The sequence below is a fragment of the Eublepharis macularius genome, chromosome 6, assembly GCF_028583425.1.
Source record: "Eublepharis macularius isolate TG4126 chromosome 6, MPM_Emac_v1.0, whole genome shotgun sequence".
In the NCBI taxonomy this organism is placed as follows: domain Eukaryota; kingdom Metazoa; phylum Chordata; class Lepidosauria; order Squamata; family Eublepharidae; genus Eublepharis; species Eublepharis macularius.
Window position 1 is genome coordinate 67,800,908 of NC_072795.1, and position 16,352 is coordinate 67,817,259.

The 16,352-nt window shown below is 40.4% G+C and overlaps 1 protein-coding gene across 1 annotated transcript in view; it reads left to right on the forward strand.

The window, feature by feature from the left end:
- Positions 1–11,379: 11,379 nt before the first annotated feature.
- Positions 11,380–16,352, forward strand: part of CNNM2 (cyclin and CBS domain divalent metal cation transport mediator 2) — a 199,330-nt gene continuing 194,357 nt past the window's right edge. Inside the window, exon 1 of the mRNA XM_054984188.1 lies at positions 11,380–13,021. Coding sequence (XP_054840163.1) covers positions 11,395–13,021 — 1,627 coding nt within the window. The 5' untranslated portion in view covers positions 11,380–11,394. The remainder of the gene's footprint in view (positions 13,022–16,352) is intronic.

Sequence of the window (16,352 nt, forward strand, 5' to 3'; positions counted from 1 at the left end):
TCAGGCATTCCCCCGGCTCCGTTGCCAGGGGAATTGATTGCTGGCGCCTGAGTGTCTGGCTTCCCGAACCGCGGCCGAATGCACCAAACCAGGCCTCTTCCGAACGCTGGTTCATTGGCCGTGGACGATCATGAACCACTGGATCGCGATCGCGTGATCACCATTTTCGTGGGCTTTTGAAGTTCGTAATGCAGTTCATGCCCATCTCTACCGGTGAGTCATTGGGAACATACTTACTCAATTATGTAGTAAAGATGAAAATCTCCCCAATAAATTTGGGGGGCGGGGGAGAATCAAAAGTATCGAGAATGAAGATGGAAATTTTTCTGCTTTCAAAACACTGTAACTTGGGTCAGTGCAACAGGTTCAGGACAAACAAAAGGAGCTTAACACAGACATAATTATAGAGTCCATTGCCTAAAGTTATGATGGGTTTAGAAACATATATGACAAATTCATGGAGGATGTGCCATGATACTCAACAATGGAGATCCCATAGTGAGAACTGGAGATAAACCAGGAATAGCTTTCTTCCTCTTGCTCTGTTTGTGAGGCTCCCTGAAGCAACTGGCTGTTGTTGTTAACAAAGTGCTGCGCCCGATGTCCCCTTGGTCTAAACCAGTCAGGCAACTCTGATGTTGTTTCACAGATGCTGAATAAACTCAGATTCTTCAGCAGATTTTCACCAAAATGCAGTGATGCATGCTATTCCCCCCCACCCCCCCACCCCATTTAAAAGAATAAATCAATAGGACTGCCTTATTCCCTAAGAGTTGCAGAGCAATGTTTAGTCTCAAATTAGGAAGGTTTATATTAACTCTGAGACTTTTATTTATGGAAAATCCATTTATATTTGGGCTAACCCCTGAGTACTATATTCAAGTGTTTTCTGGCCAGAGAAAGACATGCTTTAAATGCCTTACAGATTTAGGCCCTAAATTGGTACCTTCATCCATTTATACAGTAATTAATCTAAACTGCTACCCTAGAAAGTAAATGGAGCCTTTAATTGCTTCTTACTGGGATATAAATAAGTTAAGTCTTTTATTTATGATAATTCTTGGCATATAACTTGATCTGTTTTGATCTAGTAAAGCCCCCTGGACAGCCTTGTGCTAAGAAGCTGTTATTAAATGAATTCACCTTATCAATATTAAATGCTCAGACGGTAGGAAGTGAGAAATATAAAGAAATGTCAGATCAGGAGCAGGGGGCCATATATACAGCAGGGAGGCATTGAGACCACAGTCCATCAAGTTAATTTTTAATTGCTTTATTGTATAGGCTCATAAAAACATCAACAGGAAAGCAATAAAGGTGCTGCATATTTTTTAGTACAGTTATATGTTCAGTTCTTAAAAAGCATTAGTAACTAAACCAGACTGGACTCATTTTGAAACTAAAGGCTTGTTTTTATAGTCATGTATTTCAAGACAGTAGCTTAACTCTCTACAGTCTCATATGTTATAAGCTATTTATGGGGAAATTAAGTTTAATGGAACAAGGAGGACACCAATGAGCCCCAGGATAACTGAAGACACTTTCCCAATATGTTAAGTGACCCATAGTTTGTGTGTGACAGATGAGAATAACTGATGAATACGCAGCTGTTTTCTGTGATGGCAACTCAACTTTGGAACAGTCCCCCTCAACTGTATGGCTGCCCCTAAGTTTGTTAATTTTTAGATGCTAGGAGAAAGTATTGCTACTCTCTTAGGCACACTGTTGAATACCACACTGCAATTTATTAACCTCAGACACACTACTGAATTCCACCCAGCCCCCACGGTCTGAGAGCTGCTTCCATTTATTCTTTATACCTAACAGTATTTCCATTTGTATTCTTTTACTCTGTTAGGATGACTTGTTACCCTGTTTTTGTACATTGCTCATTTTATTAAGAGAATGTGTTCTTTGCTGTTGCTGAATATTTTATTCTTATGCTGAGCTAATTGCTAGGCTGCTTAATTATTTCCTTTCTATGCTGGTTTTAGATTTTATTGTGATGTTTTATTGATTGTATTGTAAACTGTCTTGAAAGGTTTTTAAAGAAAGACATGCTATAAATAGCATCATTTTAAATACATTAATAAATTATGAATGAACTTAGTGTTCTCCATTTAAATTCTGATTCATGTGAACATTTTTGAAAAGTTAAGTATTGCAATGTTTTGCCATGTAAATGTTGTACTTTGTTTCTGCTGATTAATGTGGAAGTTTTGAATGTGTGTTGCTATGGTTAAAAATGCAAGGCAGGTGCTGGATGGGTGAGTGAAGCATGCTGTGATTGAATTGTAGCTGTACTCTAGAGATTAGGCTAAACTGCAGTTTAGTCAGAGTGTGGACAGAAAGAGGTCAGTCAGTGAGTTTGTGTGAAAGTCTGTCTGTGTGGGCAAGAGGAGTTATTCTGTGAGAGAATGGCAGAGAGAAATCTGTGTGTTTTTTTGTGGATGAAATCAGCCTATGTGGCGTTAACTCAAAGAATACCATGTTCTTCTTTTAGGGGGATAATTTTAGCGTAAGTCTCAACTGTAAGGAAGAATAGTCCATGTGACTGAGTCTGTGTATAAAGTTTTAAAGATCTATACCTATGGTTGTTGTGGGTTTTCCGGGCTGTATTGCCGTGGTCTTGGCATTGTAGTTCCTGACGTTTCGCCAGCAGCTGTGGCTGGCATCTTCAGAGGTGTAGCACCAACAGACAGAGATCTCTCAGTGTCACAGTGTGGAAAAGATGTAGGTCATTTGTATCTACTCAGGAGGGGTGGGGTTGAGCTGAGTCATCCTGTAAGAGTTTCCCAGGGTGTGGAATGCTAATGGCGGGAGGCTTCACCGTATCCTGAGGAGGTTCTTTTGCATATGGATTGGTACTTGATGTGCTAATCTTCTCTGCAGGGCTATTGTCGGGGATAGAATTTTTTGTTAGCCTGGTGTTTTTCAGAACTGGAAACCATGATCTGTTCATTCTTAAGGTTTCTTCTTTCCTGTTGAAGTTTTGCTTATGCTTGTGAATTTCAATGGCTTCCCTGTGCAGTCTGACAAAGTAGTTGGAAGTGTTGTCCAGTATTTTGGTGTCCTGGAATAAGATACTGTGCCCTGTTTGAGTTAGGCTATGTTCAGCCACTGCTGATTTTTCAGGTTGTCCAAGTCTGCAGTGTCTTTCATGTTCTTTTATTCTTGTCTGGATGCTACGCTTTGTGGTCCCAATGTAAACTTGTCCACAGCTGCAGGGTATAAGGTATACTCCTGCAGAGGTGAGGGGGTCTCTACTGTCTTTTGCTGATCGTAGCATCTGTTGTATTTTTCGGGTGGGTCAGATACAACAGCCTTCGACAATACATCTATACCTATGTTGAAACCACTAAACTTATAACCTATTCTGAAACCAATATGCTTATAAATTACTCTGAAATCATTATGCATATGTACTTATAAATAAATTCTATTTCTGGATAAGTAAAACACCTGTTTCATCTAGAACAAAGGATCCCTTTTTTACCTCACAGCCAGCCCTGTGTACTGACTGTTTTGTCATTCTAGTATCTATAACTAAGAGGTCCTATACTAAAAGTCAGACTGAGAGAGAACTAAGTGAGTCTTTGGTGGTGGTGAAAATCTAAGATACTAAGGAAATCAGGGAGACAGCAATATACAGGTCACATACAAGGGGCAAATATGCCAGAGGTAGAAACTGCAGATTATTTCCATTCTTGTATCGCCTGTGAAAAGAGAATGTTGATAAATTGTTAAATGTTACAGTAAGTGGTCTGATCAACTATTAAGGGACTGTAGCTCAGGAGGCTACCAGTTGTGAGTCCCTATGTACCTCCACAGCTACAGTACCCAAAAATGGTCCTCCTTGTGAATCCCAGTTCTTTGGCTTCCCTAATTTGGAAGGCCATGTCCAGGATCTGCAGTCAAGATGGCCTTGTGTTCCAACTGCAAGCTTTGTTAGGGATTTTTTTGAGGAAGTTCCTCAAAAAAGCCATTTTCACGTTTTGTTTTTAGATTTCTCATGCCAGTAAACTGAGAACTGAGTAAATGGCTTAGTAACAACAAAATGGTTGCTGATAACCAATACTGAAAATCATATTGCCTTTATGACGTATTGTGTTGTACTTTTTGTACAACATGCAGAAATGATCAACAGTTCACCTACTCAACCCAGGGTAGTCTTAGAGATTTTGGGGTCCTGGGGAAAAAAAAACAGATGGGGTCTCAGAATCACTGCCACCACTACCCCTCTGGTTAACCCAATGTACCTATACCCCTCCTCCAGTGGAGAGACAAGACGTGTTGTGAGAAGGTCATAGCTATCAATAACTCAACAGGCTGCAAGGGGGACTTCAGATTTCTGAAGTTTTGTATTTATTATAGAATTATGAATATGTTTGCTGGTTGTCAACACTCTTGAAAAAGCAACACCAAACAGGAGTCCAGCTTGCACCCTGTTGAGCTGTTGATAGCTGTGACCTTCTCACAACATGTCTTGTCTCTCCACTGGAGGATCGTCAGGCAGGGAGTTGGCTTCCTCGCCTGCCTGTGGCTTCTGGGATCCCCTCAAGAGACTGAAGGAAGAATTGTCCAATATTATGTTATTGAACTGTTTGGAGAACTTGTGACTGTGTTGTGATCCCTTGTTGTGTGTTATTATTCATAAAGGTTTTGTATATAACCTTGTATATAATTGTATATAATTACTCAAGTGTTTTCGGTTTGAGTAGTCACTACTACTGAGCCAATTGCCTACCTCCACTGGGGAGTGGGGCTGTGGGTGGTCAGTTCCCCCCCAAGCATGCAGCCTGGGGCAGCTTCCCCTGTTGCCCACAGGAGATACATGCTTGAATTTGTCTCATGGAGGCTGGTTTTATGTGTAGAGTTCTTCATCAATTGATTTTTCACATCTCACCACTAGTATAGTTTTTTTTTAACATACTCTAGTACTCAAAAGGCTCTGAAGGATACAAATTATATTTGGATTTTAGCATTCCATAAGCTGAAAATAAGGGGAATTAAGTAGTTTAATGCCAAAGATGACTGACTAAAAGATACAGGATATGTAATTGTCCTGATCTGTCAGGATTAAAAATGTAAACATAAGAAAAATACTATAAAATCCGATGTCATATTTGCTAATAGTATCTGAAAATCTGAGTTCACAAGAACTAGAAAATGTTTGATATCACTGGCAACATGAAAGTAGATCATAAATCTTTGTACAAGCTTACATACTAGTCAAAACTTGTAGATAGTCATTAGACAATAGTCTAATATCTTTTATTAGGGACAGCCAAAATGTCACAAACTGGTAAGCTTTCAAGTTTCCCAGAGCTCTTCATCACCCTGGAAGTTTAACAAAACAAAAGATGAGAAAGCATTTGTGTGTCTGTAGCCTGCAAATGTCTTCAGAAGGAGCACAGCAAGTATGATGCAGATGTAAATATATTAAGCCACACTTGTTGCTTAAAAAAGTCAGGTTGCACTAGACTTCTGAGGTACAGAGTAGCAACTTTCTCTTTTAAAAAGTCAGCAGTTATACAGATCAAGATATCTGTTTTAGTATTTTCTGAGGGAGAAATGCCACTGCAGTTGCGTTAGAGAGGCCTGGCACAACTTGAAATTTGTTATGCAACAAGCATGGCTTAAGTAAGTCTGCATAACATATCCTTTACTCCACCTGAAAACTGCTGCAACTGCAGATACAGTTTTCCATCATGCCCAACATGATGATATGTTATATGTGATGATTTATTTTAGTTGGCCCTAAAAAGAAGATACTATGCTACTATTGTGGTTGAATTATACCAGTTAGTATTTTTCAGGCAGCAGAGGGAGCTGTACTGCTATAAGAATCAGAGGGGGAAAAGTTATCCAGTTGAAAGGAGGGTGAAAATCTCCGAAGAAGTGCATTTGTGTCACCAAAGATGGTGTAGTACAAAGCTGGCAAATTAATTACATTTATAATCCAATGCTGTGATGAAATTATGCTTAAAAATGTGTAAGACTTCTAAACAGAGCTACAGTTACAAAAGATTTGGGAATGGACCTTAGAATGAAAAATATAGACTTGTTTAAAAATAATTATGAAAAGTTATGGACACAATTAGAAAAGGATATGGTGAAATGGAATAGACTAAATCTATCATTGATGGGACGAATATCAGTTGTCAAGATGAATGTGTTACCCAGGGTGATGTTTTTGTTACAAACTATCCCAATTGTAAAAGATAAGAAACAATTTGATAAGTGGCAAAAGAAGATTTCAGACTTTGTCTGGGCGGGGAAAAAACCGAGAGTGAAGATGAAGGTTCTGTGTGATGCTAAAGAAAGGGGAGGACTACAGCTGCCAAATCTGAAGCTTTACCATGATGCAATATGTTTAATGTGGATGAAAGATTGGGCTAATCTATCTAATCAAAAACTGTTAGCTCTGGAGGGTTTTAATAATGTATATGGGTGGCATGTGTACTTATGGTATGATAAGCATAAAATAGATGGTATGTTTCAACATCATTATGTAAGAAAGAATGTATTCATGATTTGGCAAAAATATAAAAAAATTGTAGGGGAGAAAAGGCCGATGTAGATAGCTCCGGCAGAAGTGATAAACCCACGAACTGAATATAAGGGAGAAGAATGGATAACTTACAAAGGCTTATTGATGACGGATGGAAATACTTATAAAATGAAGAGACAAGAAGACCTTCTGTTTAAATACGGTTGGTTGCAATATAGACAAATTAATGACTTATTTGAAGTTGATAAAAGAAAGGTGGGGTTTAGGAACAAGAACTCGGAATTAGAAGATCTTCTGTTTGGAGGTGGAGAGAAAATGATATCTAAGTTGTATAAACTATTACTGAAATGGTATACAGAAGATAAATGGGCGATAAATGTCAATAGAGAAATTACAACGGAGGCCTGGGAATATATGTGGAAAAATACACTGAAAATATCAACATGTGTCAATTTAAAGGAAAACTGTTATAAAATGTTATATAGATGGTTCTTGACACCGAAGAAAATAGCCAATATGGGTAAAGGTATGTCAAACAAATGTTGGAAATGTAAACAACATGAAGGTTCTTTTTATCATATGTGGTGGACGTGTGAGAAAGCTAAATCTTTTAGGGCTAAGATATATGAGAAAATGTTGCAAATCTTGAAGGGCAATTTGACTAAAAGTCCGGAGATGTTATTGTTAGGATTAAATATGGAGAAGATTAATGTAAGAGATAGAACATTGCTATTTTATATGATAGTGGCAGCAAGAATGTTATATGCACAATACTGGAAGCAAGAGAAGATACCGGGAATCGATGGATACAAAAACTGTTGTACATGGCAGAGATGGACAAAATAATGAGGAAATTGAGAGAGCAAAACTTAAAAGAATTTCAAGAAGACTGGCAGAAATTGAAAGATTATCTAGAAAATAAATTGGATGTAAAAGGAAAATTGCTGATTTTTGATAATTGTTAAAAAAGATAGATATGTAGAGACTTTACCTTTGATGACGGGGATGAGAAGTAAAATTAGAGTTAATGATAAGAAATAGAATGGTTCTAGTGCTGTTGGAAGTCGATATAAGAAAGGGGAGGGGGGTGGGGACATATAACAACTATTTAAGGGAACGAAAAAATTGGAATGTATTAATGTATATATATGTTGACCTACCCAATAAAAAATTGTTATAAAACTGTTATATGTATCTAATTGTTTTTATTGATTAATAAAGTTAAAAGTTAAAAAAATTGTTATAAAAAGAAATAACAGAGCTACAGTTCTAAATGCAGAAGACAACAGGATTTATTTATAAGTATTTGGGGTTGGGCTATAAGTGTGTGTAGAGATGGGATATAAATGAATTAATTATCAGTAAACAGGTTTGGGTATTCATTATAATGTAAGTGTATATTATATTAGTAAATCCCATTTACATTTCGTGAGCATAGATACTCAATGTTGGCTGCTTTTGCAAACATTCCTAATGTTCATTGAAGCATGTGAATGAGCAATGCAACTTAAAGTGCCCACTGCCCACCATTCCATTTCATATGTGATTTTTTTGCTCACTATTGGAGTGCTGGCCTATGTTATGTGAAAATCTTTCTGCCCTAAACACTCAATGTTATATGTAAAAATATTATTTTTGGGCTTTCCAGAAAATGGAGATGTTTTAGACTAAACATGTACCAACTATTAGCTTTGTAAATGATTTAGGAGTAATTTAACTCTTGGGTGGTACATTTTGTGCTTCACTTTTGATCCAGAGATGCAAAAATGGTAAATTTCCATCCTCTGTGGTAATTAGCATAACTTGGCCTTTGTATAGCCAAAATTTCTTATTCCTAGCAATAGTTGAGTACCTTAACTATTATTTAAACAAATTATTTATATCACAATTTTCTTCTCTAGCTAGGACCCAAAGCTGCTTTTCACATAATTACCTCCTCCTCCATTTAATCATTGCAACAATAACCTTGTGAGGGTAGATTAGTCTGAAAAATTGTGACCTAGGCCCAAGGTCACTGGGTGAGCTTTAATGGCAGAACAGGGGAAATCAAACTTGGTTATTCCAGGTCCTAGACTGACCCTCTAACCACTATGCCATGCCAGCCCTTGCTGTGCTCATTTGAGAGAAAGATGTCTACTTTCAGGCTTTTCTAGTAAATAGGTTATCCTGTGCCAAATTTCAGCTTTTAAAAACTTATATGGAATTATTTTATATTTTGTTATGGGCAGCACAATCCTGAGGCCCACTGGGCCACTGTTGCCTGAGTAACTATGGCACCACAAGACCATTCCCTAAGGACTGGTGGGAGAGCTGTGCCAGTGGCCAAGTCTGGCAAAGCATGGTGAGACCGCTGGCTACAGCACCCATTGTGCTGTTCCCCTGGCAGCCCCGCCAGCATCCTCCAATGGACATGCCACCTCCTGACAGTTGCACGAGTGGCAAGCAAAGGCGCAGCCAATGCGTGGGCATGGTCCTCGCAGCCCACTTCCAATTCCATCCTGCCCCGGGCACAGTGCCTGCAGTCCAGTGACACTGTCTCGAGCTGGCATCGTGCAACCACTGGACAGGACTGGCTGTCCCCACCCGGCCATGCCCGCATGGGTGTGAGGGGAGTGGTCCACTTGCTGCCCCTGCCCCTCCTGCTGCCACAGAACTTTCTTGGGCTTCACTTTTAACAAATGTCTGATCTCTAGTTCTCATAGAAGTACTCCAACAATATCAATATCCTAAGTCACTTTATGCATATATAGTATGCATATATATTTGTTGCAGCAAAAATTTAAAAAGAGATCTGTAGCACCTCAAAATACATTTATTGAAACATTATTTATTTATTGTATCATAAGCATTTCTGGGCTTGAGACTACTTCCGTAGATGCAACAAATACTCGGTCAGCAAAATTTTCTACATACAGAAATCCACTTGTGATTGGGTAAAAAGGCCTAGTTTGTGAAGTAACACTGTTGTACTGTAAGGAAATAATTGAAGCTACCTTATTATGTAATATGACTTCAGACGGCTGTGCTCTACCCAAACCAATCTATCACAAAGATTAGGCTTTCAAATCATCATCAGTTCTATAGATGCCTTATCAGAAACTAGTTTTTACTGAAGGAATACTATCACTCCCAAAGTCTGCTACTGGAACATCATATAGTTGTATACATTCCTTTTGCCTCTGGGTTGACAATGGAGGCAAGGAATGATTCACTTCAAGAGGATGTATTTGGCCCATGGCTGCCAGTTGTTGAGGCCTACTATAGGCATATAACATACTCAGGGGCATATTTTCAAGGTCAATTTTTTAAAATTTATGAATCACAATTTAATAGTGTGACTTTTTAATCCAAACTATTCTATACAAAGGAATACCCATCTTTCACAAAGAAATATCTGTAACACAAGGAAATACCTATAAAATAAACAGCTTTTGTCAAACTGGCCTAATTTGCAGTATTACAAATTTGCAGTGAGTGAGAAGAGATCTATTTTAATGGCATTTTGTTTTTGCAAAAGCTCAGAGTTCAACTGTTGTAAATTACCTGGAAATAGCCTAGATCAGCTGTTGTTATGAAGGCTAATCCACCTGTAATTTTAGAAAGCACTCTGCCCATTAAGGACTGACAATCTTTTCATAGACTCCTTGCCTGTGCTCAAATTGGAGATCATCTTTTGATTTAAAAAATGCTGACACCGTTTACAGAATGTTTCAAGAAAGGTGCAGCTTGTTTTTCTCTTTGCAGAGGATACAAGCTCCTGTTTTTAAGTTTACCGAGAATACTTCTTTCTCATCACAATCCTATGAAAGAGGACACAAATCAGGAACCACAGCGCGTTTGACTGAAAGTTCTGTTGGGTCCTTAATGCAAATCTTGAGACATAACTTGTACTTGTAATATTTTATGTTCACGCATATCTAAAATACCCTATTTGTAAGCATCAGAACCAACGGTGGTCTCCTTCCATAGCTTGCCTTCCTCTTTGAGGACACGGCCTCCGGCTCACGAAAACTTTTAAGGTTCGTAGCTCTTTTTAAGATGTCACAAAACTATTCGCGACGCGAAACAGAGGCATTTAACTGCCACACACCCTCAGCTCGTCCAGGTCGTCGGTCAGCGTCTCAAGGCGACCCAGGAACCGCACGGAGCTCTTGCCTCCCATTGGTTGCTCCCTTCACCAATCTACGCCCTGCCTATTAGCTGTTTCTTCAGTCCGGCTTGATCTTGAATCAACACTCTCGTCACGCGCTCTTTAATTTGGGGGGAAAGGGGGGGGCATCCACTTCGTGCCCCTTCGCAGCCGGGACAGCGCTAACGGAGGGGAGAGGGGGCTGTAGCTAGTGCTCGGGTCCTGACCGAACGGAAAGCCGCCCTGGGTCGTTTGACTTCGCTCCCCATACAGTGCTCCGATTGGCCGGCCAATAGATTGTACTATTGGCCTCAAAACTCGCCTTTGCCCCCCTCCTTCCGCCAAAACACCCCTCAGAACCACCTCCGCTTTGTAGCCCCGCCAGCCGTGAGCCCTTCCCCTCCAAGTCCACACTCTCATTCAGAACACCCCAACGAGGACAAGCCGCCGGCTGGCCTCCCCCCGCCCCTTTCTCGAGAGCGCTCTCTGATTGGGTGCAAGCTTTCCTCGCTCCCTTCTCCCCTCTCCCGCCGCCCCGCTTGCGTTCACCTGATTGGTCGGTGCGCACGCGCGGGCTCGCTTCCCCCTCCCCTTCCCCTCTGGGGCAGGGGTTGAAGCAGCTCCTGGTCGAGGCCCGGCAGTCGCTTGTCATTCCTCCAGGGGTTCATAGCCCGTCGTGACGGTTGCTGGCGGTCGTCATGATGAAGCTGCTCCGCTATGCTTGGCCGTGAGAATCTCCCCTGACAGGAACATGGCCGCGCCGGTGCCCGCGGCTGTTGCCTGGCTCATGGCCGGGGCGGGAGGCGGCGAGCGAGAGGCACGGGCGCTCTTGCGGTCGCCTCTGCTGCTGCCGCTGCTGCTGGGTATTCTCCTCAGCCGGTGCCTGGGTGAACAGCCCCCACGCACCGCCTCCGCCGCCGCTGCGGCCGCCTCCTCGTTGCCTGGCGCGCCTGACTCGGAGGAGACGGTGATCATCGGACTGCGGCTGGAAGACACGGACGACGTGTCGTTCATGGAAGGGGGAGCTCTACGTGTGAGCGAGAGGACTCGTGTCAAGCTACGTATCTACGGGCAAAATATCAATAACGAGACTTGGTCCCGCATCGCCTTTACTGAACATGAGAGGCGGCGGGACGGGGAAGGCAGGCGGCGGCCCGCGGAGCAAGAGGACGGTCCGGTTCCCGTTGGCTCCCTCTCTCCGGCCCCGCAGCGCTGCGGCATCCGCACTTCGGACATCATCATCCTGCCTCACATCATCCTCAACCGTCGCACCTCGGGCATCATCGAGATCGATATCAAGCCTCTGCGCAAAACGGAGAAGAGCAAATCCTACTACTTGTGCACCTCCGTGTCCTCCCCAGCGGTCCTGGGAGGAGCGGGGAGCTCCGCTGGAGGAGCCAGTGGCGGAGGGAGTATTATTGGCCCTGATGGGGGACCGTGGACTGAGACGACCTGGATCTACCATGACGGTGAGGATACCAAGATGATCGTAGGCGAAGAAAAGAAGTTCTTGCTGCCCTTTTGGCTGCAGGTGATCTTCATCTCTCTCTTGCTGTGCCTCTCTGGCATGTTTAGTGGCCTCAACCTGGGTCTTATGGCACTTGACCCCATGGAGCTAAGAATTGTGCAGAACTGTGGGACAGAAAAAGAAAAGAACTATGCTAAGCGCATTGAACCTGTACGTCGCCAAGGCAATTATTTGCTCTGTTCCTTGCTGTTGGGTAACGTGTTGGTCAACACCACCCTTACCATCCTACTCGATGATATTGCTGGTTCTGGGTTGGTGGCTGTAGTGGTCTCCACCATTGGTATCGTCATATTTGGCGAGATTGTGCCGCAGGCTATCTGTTCAAGGCATGGCCTTGCTGTAGGCGCCAATACCATCTTTCTCACCAAATTCTTCATGATGATGACCTTCCCAGCCTCTTACCCAGTCAGTAAACTGCTAGACTGTGTTTTAGGGCAGGAAATTGGTACTGTATACAATCGTGAGAAATTGCTTGAGATGTTGAGGGTCACTGACCCTTACAATGATCTGGTGAAGGAAGAACTGAATATCATCCAAGGGGCATTGGAATTGCGCACAAAGACAGTGGAGGATGTAATGACCCCGCTCCGGGATTGTTTCATGATTGCTGCTGAAGCCATGCTTGATTTCAACACTATGTCTGAGATTATGGAGAGTGGTTATACCCGCATCCCAGTCTTTGAAGGGGATCGCTCCAACATTGTGGACCTTCTTTTTGTCAAGGATTTGGCCTTTGTGGATCCTGATGACTGTACCCCACTGAAGACAATCACCCGTTTTTATAACCACCCACTGCATTTCGTCTTCAATGATACCAAGCTTGATGCCATGCTTGAGGAATTCAAAAAAGGTGGGATGATGGTGGTTGTTGATGGGGGTGAGAAAGGAGAATGCAAAGTGAGGCTTAAGGAATAGAATTTTACTTTATTTTTAAAATGAAACTTAAGATGTTGAATTCTGTCTTACACTAAATTCCCTGCTTTTATGATACAGTTGAAAAATTATAAAACACTCAAAGCCTTACCTACTCGTTAGCAAATTGACTCATGCTTTCTTCTTGGTAATCATAGGTTTTGATCCACTTTATCTTTACATTTGTACACTTAGCTGAATTTGTTGAAGAGTCAATTCACACATTACGGAGGAGTATCGGAAGATGTGTTTCACTCATGTTCATTGCAGTATGGTACTATGGCCAATCTCAACTTCCTGGTATATGTATCTTCTATTGCGCATACGCTTTGCATAGACAGTCTGTGCATGTGTACATGAAAAATATTTTCTGGGCAGGTGTCTGTCTTGAAAGGGAAGGAAGCTCATGGGGTCAAGTCTGCTCTTTGTGTTAGAAAGAGCAGGTGTAACTCTGCAAGCAGTTAATGAGAGTGGCAAGTTTTGTAGTGTTTTCTTTTAAGGAGAATGAATGTAAGCGATGTAAGTAGCACTTGGCAAAAGTTTATTTGCTCATGTAGAGTTTTGAAACAAGAATATTGTGCCTTGTATAAGATATACCTTATTAGGAACTTAGAACTTAATCCTTTGTTGCAGAATTTCTTCATAGAATTGCTTCTGTGTAGAAATTACACACATAGTCATAGAAGCATGGTTTTCACTCTATATACATATGTTGGGGAAAGTGATTGTACCCCAAGTGTATGCACAGCAGAAAATTTGCATGTACAACTGTTTTACAGTAAAATATGAATGTGGATTTTATGTTTGTTCCTATACAGAAGTGTCTTCCATATGAGATTTTTGTTATAGTGCTGTGAAATGGTCCTTTATATTATAAAATGCTACTGGTGTTAATAGAGTCAGGCCAAGGTGAGTAATATATTATTATAATTAGCACATTGAAGAGTTCCTTTTTTAATAGCTTTGTATGCATTCCAAGGGAGAGGTATAATTCCACACAGGACTGTTTCTCATTGCTGGTATGCCTACTGTAAATACTTAATGTTGTCATAGACATATTCCCTTATGGTCAGCTTTGGTGTAAGCTGCAGCCTATAGGACTCTGCTATACGAACCCCTGTGATACACCACAATCTCTGAAAACTATAGAGGATCTCCCTTTACTGATATTTCCTGTGTGTTGGGTTCAGACAGTAAGGGCATGAAGAAAGGCATATTTAAGAGCTGTGCATAAGCTATGAAACTTCTTGTTGCAGGCTTATGCATCCTGATAATCTTTAAGAAAACATACTTGTTTGTATTTGTCATGATGGTTCAGGGCTAAATTGAAAGATAGTGGATACATTTAATTCAAATAGATTAAAGCTTTGTTTTTTTGAAATTTTGTTTTGTTTTTTTGAAATTTTGTTTTTTTATACATGTAAGCCATAAACAATTCTGGTAGGCTGTAAAACCTGAATAAATATGTGTTTAAAGTTCTGCAGATCAAATGATCAGTGGAAGATAGTCTAACCCACTGACCATCTTCATTTGCTCTAAAGCTAAGTAAACAGGGTAGTGCCAGAGTTAACATTTTCTCAAGGTAATTCCTGAACTGTAGCTGAACTTTTGCACTCAGGTTTCTGATTTCTAGGCAGTAAACTCTGTTGGTTAGATTTCAGAGCAATGTCTGATTGACGCATTAAGGTTTGAATGGTTCTATATTCTAGCTTTTCCATTTAAAGGTAATCCATCTTTAAGAAGTCTTGGGGCACCTTTAGCATATTTATTGACACAGAAGCTTTTGCTTACAAGAGCCCACTTTATCAGATGGGTTCTAGTCCATGAGATCTTATTTCACAAAAAATACATTAGTCTTTACGGTGCTACAGGGTTCATTTATGTTTTTTGCTGCAAAAGACTAACAGTGCTATCCTTCTATCGTTAAGAGTTGATGGTCATTTAACTTAAGAGTTTTTTGACTAGCAAAATGTACTCTTAACCCCTTTATGAGCCTCTTGCAGTCACTGTTGCATTATGGATAATCTTTCATGAAGACATAGGCTGGAAAAGAGATTTCTAGGCTAGTTGTCTGCTAGTTTCCTTATTACTCTTACATGGGTAGATTAGTAGGTCTACACAAAATCCTACTCAGGTCTATTAAATTTTACTACTCTGTGGAAAGTGTTCTCAGGTTTGCACTGTTAGAGAAGTGAACTTTCTAGAAATTTTGAAGCCATGGAGCAAAACTGCCCCCCTGCATTTTGGGGGGTGGGTGGGACATGTATATGTTGAGAAAAAATTGCCTATGTTCTATACTTTTGTATAAAACTTAAATGTATTTTAGTGTTATAACATAAAATGCATATAAAATTATACTATTTGGCATATGTATGTAATTTAAAAGTATAAATGTCTTACAGTGCAATTCCAGGCAAAGTTATACCCTTCTAAGTCACTTAAGTCTGTTTTTAACAAGCAAAATTGCAAATACATCCTGTGCTTGAGAGAAAGCATCAAACAGTTGTGTCCTATGCTACCTTAGTTCAGATATTTTAATTTTTGCCATCTGATATGTGGGTAAAAATAAAAGTTGAAATTAGAGACAAAATGTAGTAAACAAAATAAAGTGTACTATTTGGACCAAAAGAAGTCCAGTAGTATCTTGAAGGCTAACACCATTTATTGCACAATGAGCTTTCTTAAGTCAGAATTCACTTCCTCAGATACAATATGATTTTTTTTTTATTTCATGGCATCTGAGGAAGTGAGTTCTGACTCAAGAAAGTTCACTCTGGAATGAATACAGTTGGTCTTTAAGGTGCCACTGGGCTTCTGTTTTTTTTTCCTGTAGTAGACTAACATAGTTACCCCACTGACATTATTTGAACAGAAACAGTCTTATATAGTCACAAATAGGACTGCCAGCATATTTGGAGCAAGTTAAGTTATAACATTGAAAACTCTGAACTCATTAATAAGATATTATCATCAGACACTTAACATATTAATTGTTACCAAAAATTATTCATATTTAAACAGAAATATCCTTGAAAATATGTTGTATATGTCTATAGTATACATAGGAATTAGCGAATGCTGTCGATGATCTTACATAAAAAACTGTGCTATACATTTTGATTCTTTTAAACTTTTTCCAGTAGATTTTTTTCTCTACTCTCTGAAATTTCCTAATATTTCTATTGGAAAAATTGGAGAGAAGTCTGTGGGGAAAAATATTTTGTCCCCTGGGCCAGTCTCTAGGTAGATTGCAAACTGACTAAATCTAG